Here is an 8,170-nt window from a genome sequence, read left to right as displayed (position 1 = left end):
AGATTAGCATGACGGTGAGGAACCCAGATCCGGCTAGGATTCTTCATGAATTTTGCGTTTTCTGCCTATTTCAATCCAAACACTCTACAAGACTCTTAAAATGACTCGATGACTCAAAACACGAAACTTAAGGGAGAAACAAGGCTAAAATGGAGCATATACTCATTAATATCATCACACATTGTGCTCCTATTAGAATGGTTTGTTTTATGTGCAGCAGAATGGTTTGTTTTACACTTTCACAGCAGATTGCAGAATGGTTTTTGTTTTTTTATTTTTTTCCCAAGCATTGTAGCCTTGCAGATTGCATTATATTTATACTCTTTATAGTCTCCAAACATAAGCAGGTCAAGCAGGTGAAGCAGCCAAGCAGCAGTGCTGCAAAGATTGACTGGAACCGGAAACCCAAAAAAACAGGCCCGTTTTTTCCCGGCCCGGGTTTATCCCAGTCCCTGTTTTCTGTAGCTGCAAGATCGGTCCGGTTCTTAACTGTCGGTCCCCGTCCCGGTCCCTATAAAACTAGTGCCTGTTCGGGTTTAGCCCGATCCCAGTTTTCCTTAATTGCAAGACTGGCCCGAATTGACATTGCCGGTCCCTGTCCCTGTAAAACTGGTGCCGGTCTGGGACCGTGCCCAGCCCTATTCCTATCCTCACCACAGAGTACAATTCATCACCACTATGGCTCTTAAGATAAATCAAACCATCAATCAATACAATCAAGAAGAAACAAGGCAATCACATTTCAAAACAAGCAAAACAATTCATGGTAACCCCTGCACATAATTTAGTTCAAGAGGTCACACTAAGTCAAGCAATTCAAATCATAGTAATCATCATAACTCCAGACTCTGACGTCCATAGGTAGCCCCGGCCATCACAGCAGTCTTCTCGATTATTGATAACTTAATAACAATTCAGCTCCGCTACCGAGCAGATCACACTGATCATCGCACAGATTCCACCGGTCATCACATAGATAGCCATCGTCCTACTAATCATCACACAGATAGCAATTGTCCAGCTGATCATCACACAGATTTCTCCGGTCATCACGCAGATAGCCATTGTCCAGCGAGTCATCACATAGATAGCAATCATCACAAAGATTCATCACACTGATTTCAACGATTCATTACACAGATATTACTATACAAGCTTTACATGACAATCATCACAAAGATTCATCATACTGATTTCAACGATTCATTACACAGATATTCCTGCACAAGCTTTACAAGGAAATCATCACAAAGATTCATCATACTGATTTCAACAATTCATTACACAGATATTCCTCCACTAGCTTTACATGGCAATCATCACAAAGATTCATCAATACATATATATTTCAGGTAAATATATATATATATATATATATATATATATATATATGCAGTCATTCACTCAGGAATACCACTAATACCAACTGTAGTCATAGTGTTAACCTAATAACTTCAAGACAATAGGGTAATCTTGCTCATAACGAATATCGATCATGCTCATAACAAATATCGTGACATTTACTCACCTCAGAATCCCGCTGCGTCTTCACATGTTAACCAAAGCAATCACAATCGCCGCAATCCGTTCAACAAGTCCAACAAGCACCTGAACACATAGGGTTTTGATTCAGTGCACGAATCACAAAGTGATTAAAGTTCGAAACCCTCGTTTTGAACTAAATCCCATAACTAACGCCAATCGAGGTGAAACCTCATCCAAGACCTCCCTAAGTCTCCAGAACACTTCTACGATCGATGTGACAAAACCACAAGTCGATTGGGACGCTCGGATCCTTACGGATCGAATAATCAACCTGTATGAAACCGTAAAAATCATAACAAATCCATACGAACTTCAAAAATTGCATATTATATATCGAAACGCTCGTATCGATGAGTAGAAGATATATAATATCAGAAATAGTTCCTAATATGGCTAGAATGCTACCACAGACGGTGGCGCACCGCCGGCTGCCTGCCAAAACTCAATATTTCATAAAACTCTCAACATCAAAGTTGTTCATCTCAGCATACTTGACCATTTTCATAACTAGCACGAAGTCAAAATCGAAGCGTAAAGGGTCGAAAACTACCTCGCAAGCCGTGGATTACTGTTCAATCTGAGTTTAACCAAGTTCCACATGAATCGATCCAAACAACCACCACAAATCGATCCAGGAGGCTACTGCAAGCTTCCCAAGCTTGGTTTGAAGCTTCGCTAACGTCGGAGATCGGAGAACCGATCGGGTCGATTTCCTCAAACTTCGCCGCCTTCTAGCGCCGCCACCACCGAGAATCACCGCTAGAGGATGCCAAAGGGATGATCAGAGCAAGGAGGCGATCTGATCTGGAAGGTTTCGCTGTCGGAGACCGCCGTATTTCGCTGTAAATGTTGGGTCGGATCGGCCGGGTCCGAGTGGGGTCAGCCGGATTTCTTTGATACCGAAGGTATCATCCGAGAGAGAAAAGAGAAAAAAGGAACCTTCCGGAATTGGAAATATGAAGTATGAAAGAATTTTCGGATTTTCCCTATTTATACTAAAACATAAACTTTTTCCGAAAGCCATAACTTCCTCATACGAACTCTGATTGTCACTTTTCATATGTCCACAAACTCGTATCGACGCGCTCTACAACTTTCGTGAAGGAAGTTTTCTAAGAATCCCAACGAATAAAAAGTCAACCTTTGCAACCCCCCTAAAATCATATTCTTCGAATAATTATTCGCCCGAAACACTTCCGCTCCATCCACGAGCCACGAAACCGTCCAATAATCACAATTTAGATTCCGGAAAATCCTTGGAAAATAAATACGAATTTCCGAGGCATCACAATAAGTAAGGAGGATGCCTAAACAAAACCCTCGACTACCACCCACGTGAGGAGGAGAACTAAATAAAACAACCAGTATGATGAAGAAAAGCATTCGAAAACCGAAAATCAATAAAGCTTCCCCAAAATCTCTCAATAGATAAATAATCGCAAGAAAAGCATGAGTAAGATTCCAACCATACTTAGAAAATCTCAAACCAATAATCCAAGAGACAAAAGTAAATCAATGCGATTAATGAACCCAAAAAGATTCCTCAAATCAATAAACAATTTTACGAGATCAAAATGAATTCATAAATTCCATCGAAAATCCCATTTTCGAAGATCTTTTGGAAAACTCAAAATCGACGAATAAAAATATGTTTCAATTCCTGAAACAGCCTCGGAAAACAATTCGTCGAAAATCATTATAAATCATAATTTGTACTTTATTCTGAAACTTTCCTCGGAAAATAATTCTTCAAGAACATAAGTGATGACCGAAATCAAAATCCAAAGTATTTGTCGAAAACCATATGTCATGACTAAATTCATAATTTCAAATCCAAGCATAGGAAATTCATTGAGCTAAATCCTTTTCGAAAACCAATTTAACATGCTCTGTATCCTTTCAAATATATCGTAATATCATTTCCAAAAATCACAACTGAAAATTCAATAAATAAACCAAAATAAAAACAGAAACCAAATCATAATTCAACTCAATTCGTATTCCAATGCAAATTATATGCTCAAATAATTGAAACGATAATTAAATAAATCAATAATTCGAAAAATAATTGCATGCATAATTTAAAATCAAAAATCCACTCATAGTATACGGCTAAGCCTGCCGTCGATTAGAACCCTCATCGTGTGCGATCTCCTCACGTCTTGTACAAAATAGCACAACAGTCATAAATAGCTAGACCAAGTGCCAAAATTAAGTTTACGTTAATTAGAAATCGAACCCTAATCATGGACCCCGAAAACCTAAATGCTTTAAACTTCTCGGATTTAACCTAAACTTCCCCACTAATATCAATTCGTCGATTTATTATTATTTTTTTGTTTGTAAGTTCTAGGTCAGAACCGAGAGAAATCCAACGGTCGGATTTCCGTAAATCAACAATCCAAAACTCCAAACTTCAGAAATTCCCTATCGATATCCAACCTTCTCCGATTTCCTCCAAAACCATACCTACAAATTCTACATGTTACAAGGAACTCAACTAGCCAAACTAGGAGGCCAGAATCAGCCCCACGCACCACCACCACCAGCGGCGGGTGGGTTCCACGCGCCACCATCTCCAACCCTCCAATTGGGTGACACCACTAATGCTAAAATCTTCATCTCGACCAACCCAACAATTTTTATAACTACAACAACGTCCAAAATTACCTTGAATGGCCGGAAATCACCTCGAAAATTCAAGAAAGAACTCTAGAATTTTAATTGCTCGATTCAGCCTCCTCGCAACGATTCGGTTCAAGCCACTTGGAAGGGTTAATGTATGTCTCAAGGGCTTCAAAACCCAACAAAAATCGTCGCTGGAGGTGGCCGGAAACGCGAGCTCCGACTGGGTACTCGAAACGAAGCTGTCGCTACGTTCTCCACCCTGCTGCGCCTTCTACACCTTAACTCGAGCCACCAAACCACCTAGATTGATAGAGGAAGAATAGACTGTTCGAATGGGACCAGTACGGGTCCAAATTCATTGCCAGACGACGGAGATATGGCTAGAAAACCAATTCTGGTCAGGTTGGCTATTCGAGTCGGCAGAAAGAGTGTGAAAATCTCGAGGGTAAGTTTTCAAAAATGGAAACTTGGCAAAGTAATTTCCCCTTTTATAGAAACTTTCCCAAAACAGTAACTTGCATATGAACTCCGATTTGGATGTGCCGCTTGTCCACAGACTCGATTCAACGTGCTCTACAACTTTCATGAACAAAATTTTCGTAAGTGATAAACGAAATGAAAAGTCAACTTTAAAGCCCCTAAAAATTACTGAAACGAAGTTAAGTGAAGGCCCCTAGTTTTATGCTATGTTTCCTCTTTGATAAAACTTTCTATTTATGTAAGAAAAATTCATCATTACTATTTATAGTAGCTATGAGACATGGTACCGTGCAAAACCTAGGACTCAACCATACAACATATATTGTTTTACACTCTTCCATCCAAATTAACAGCTAGCTCGAATTACCGTTTGGAGCGAATAGAATCAATTTTAATCCAAACCAGACCAATTAATACCAAGACTTATCAAAAAATAAAAAACCAAACTTAATCAAACAACTCCAATAAGTTTTGGCTCCAATTCGCTGTTTAAGAAAAATCGGTTCTGCCAAACTGAATCAGTCGTACAAAAAAATAACACATTTAAAAGAGGCAAGCTCCTTTTTTTTTTTTTGGTCTAACCTATCGGATGCACCATACACCTTGTTTCTAATAAGTGGCTATATGCAGAGAATAAAAATATAAGGCGAAAGAGAATCGCCTTGCCTTACATCTTTTTTAAGGGAGAAAGTAGGTAGACGAGTGTCATTTATAAGAGTTGAGAAATTGACAGTGACAGTAGTAATGCAATTCATAATCAGATCTATCTGATGCTTATAAAAATCAAATTTGGCTAAGCAATGAGGGATATAATTCCAATGCATAAAATCAGTTTAATAGTCATAGCACCATTTTTAGTTTTACACCATAGACCTTATTAAAAGTAACTAAAAAGAAAAAAGAAAAGAAAAGAAAATAAATATAGCTGTAGCACGCAAGAGGACCCGTAAGTCAACATAACAAAAGCTGAAAAGAACGAAAAAAACAAGATCTACCTCGAACCTCTCTCCTCATTCTTGGTCCTCCTCGCGTATCCGGTCAGTCAGTCTCCACCACCACCACCACCACCACCATCTCCCGAGTCCCGTCTCTTTCACTGACTGTCTGGCTGGCGAAGCAAGTACCAATTCAATCCTAGACAGAAATGTTAGCTGGATTCTACCTGGCTGGGATTGATTTGGTAGCAATCCCTCCTCAATTATTATGAATTGATTCATAAATCAAGCCTGAGGCTGATCGACGCAGTCCGGATCGAAGCAAAATTAGCGCAACATAGTAAATTGAATTGGGTAAGTCTCGGCTGCAACTAGTTTTCCATATCAATAATGAGGGAAGACGACTCCAATTGGTTCTCAAGATGGGAAGAACAACTCCCATCTCCTGAGGAGCTTATGCCCTTGTCCCAAACCCTAATAAGTCCTGATCTTGCTCTGGCTTTTGACATCAGATCAAACCCCAATCCTACTCCCAATCCCATTACCAATACCAATACCACCAGTAGCCCACAGCACGCGCCCACACCTCCACCCCCACCGGTCAGTTCTTTGCCTCCTGCTACCCCGACCCACCCCAACTCCTCTGCTGATTTTGCCGATTCTGCTGACTTGGGCTCCGGCGGAGGAGGAGGAGGAGGAGGAGGAGGAGGAGCGCCCGGCGATGAGCCTGCCCGCACCCTTAAGCGGCCCCGCCTGGTGTGGACCCCACAGCTCCACAAGCGCTTTGTGGATGCCGTCGCCCACTTGGGGATCAAGAATGCCGTCCCCAAGACCATAATGCAGCTGATGAGCGTGGATGGGTTGACTAGGGAGAACGTTGCCAGCCATTTGCAGAAGTACCGCCTTTACCTCAAACGAATGCAGGGATTATCTGCTGGGACTGGTGGCGGCGGCGGCGGTGGAGGCTCCGCTGATCCTGCCACTGACCATTTATTTGCCAGCTCACCAGTTCCAGCTCATTTCTTACACCCAGGAAGGCCCAATTCCGACCATTTCCTGCCGTTTGTTCCGGTGGCTCTGCAGCACCACCACCAGCAGCAGCAGCACATGGCAGCAGCTGCGGCCGTAGCTGCCACCCATCCGCAGATGCAGCAGACTCCTCAGTATCACCATCACAGGCAGCCGCAGGTGGGGCATTTTGGCTCTCCACCAAATCCAAATGGGCAATTTGAACATCCATTCCTGGCGAGGCAGTCACAGGCAGTGCATAGGATGGGGGCACCAATTCACAGTCCAGCTGTGCCAGGGTATATTGAGGACATGGAATCAGCTAATGCAACTGGTGCAACTGGCAGGAAAGTTCTTACTCTTTTTCCTACTGGGGATGATTGAGTTTGGGTATTTCTCATGTTTCACTTGCTTTTTACTCCATTTCATTTCAATTCTAGGTTTTGTGAAATAGGTCTCTGTTGTATTGTCTAGAGTTTATTACATATGGTTGTTGTGCTCGTCGTATGTAACTTTAGGTTGTGGGAAATGAGATCCAACTTCCATTTCCAGATCCAGGATAACTATGCATTTGTTGTATGCTTCACCGTCCTTTATGAGCATTGGGGATGCTCTCTACTCTCTAGTTTTGACTTCTTGTGTCCATTCATATCGGACTTGTACTTGTTTAATTATATCTCCCCCTCATCTCAAGCTGACAGAGATATTGATTGTGATGTCACTTGAGCAACTGCAATGGTTTGAAGCTCTGCCCTTGAGAAAAATAAAAGGAAGAATCTTAATGTTAATTGATTGGATTTCTAGAGCTTCATTTGTCCCATGTCCTATGAGGAATCGACTATGTTTTCTGTGATCTCAGAGTCTTCATGGAAGAAGCAACAATTCACAAATTTTGAGCCTGCAGATGAAGATACAGTTAAAAAATTTGTGTTGGCAAGTGCTACTTATTTTTCTAGACATATCTAAAGATACATCAGAGTTGATTGGCGCATTTGGTGATGCAGATTTCTTGGCTTATCAAGGGATCTCTCCTCTTAAGAGTTGTGTGCATTTCATCTCAGTTTACTGTCAAGTAGACGTAAGTTGTGGTTATTGATTACAACAAAATATGAAAAGTAAAGAGTTGTACAGTTTGTGAGTACTGTCCTAGTGCGATGGTATCTGTTAAAGCGATTTCGATTCTATTACAAAGATCTTCTAAAATATATTAGCGTGCATTCATTTTCTAGAAGATTTCATCTTTTAGACAAATTTGGCTAAAAGCGAGAACTTAAATTAAGAATTTCAAATCTTATGTTTGCTGATGTTTGTTTAATTTTTGACTAGTCGACTTCTACTGCTGCTAGAAATATGCTGCATGTTCTCAATGCTTTTTCTAAATTTTTTTGCCAAGTCTACTTCTACCGCTGCTAGAAATATTCTACATGTTCTCAATGCTTTTTCAAAAGCTTCATCACGGCATATCAACTATCATAAATCTTCTTTTTATTATTCAAATAATGTTCCTAGTCACACTAGGGCTACTATTTCTCAAACTAAATGTCCAACATAGTGCTCTATTGGCAGGTACTTAG

The 8,170-nt window shown here is 40.8% G+C and overlaps 1 protein-coding gene across 1 annotated transcript; it reads left to right on the top strand.

The window, feature by feature from the left end:
- The first annotated feature begins 5,600 nt into the window (after positions 1–5,600).
- On the top strand, positions 5,601–7,726 carry LOC112187557 (transcription factor MYBC1). Its single transcript, XM_024326404.2, has one exon. The coding sequence runs from the start codon at positions 5,979–5,981 to the stop codon at positions 6,978–6,980; it is 1,002 nt and encodes a 333-aa protein (XP_024182172.1). The 5' UTR covers positions 5,601–5,978; the 3' UTR covers positions 6,981–7,726.
- The last annotated feature ends 444 nt before the right edge of the window (positions 7,727–8,170 follow it).

The sequence above is a fragment of the Rosa chinensis genome, chromosome 2, assembly GCF_002994745.2.
Source record: "Rosa chinensis cultivar Old Blush chromosome 2, RchiOBHm-V2, whole genome shotgun sequence".
NCBI lineage: Eukaryota > Viridiplantae > Streptophyta > Magnoliopsida > Rosales > Rosaceae > Rosa > Rosa chinensis.
This window is presented reverse-complemented; position numbering and strand designations above follow the sequence as displayed.

Coding starts and splice junctions, on each gene's coding strand:
- LOC112187557 (XM_024326404.2), top strand. CDS start 5,979: ATGAGGGAAGACGACTCCAATTGGTTCTCAAGATGGGAAGAACAACTC.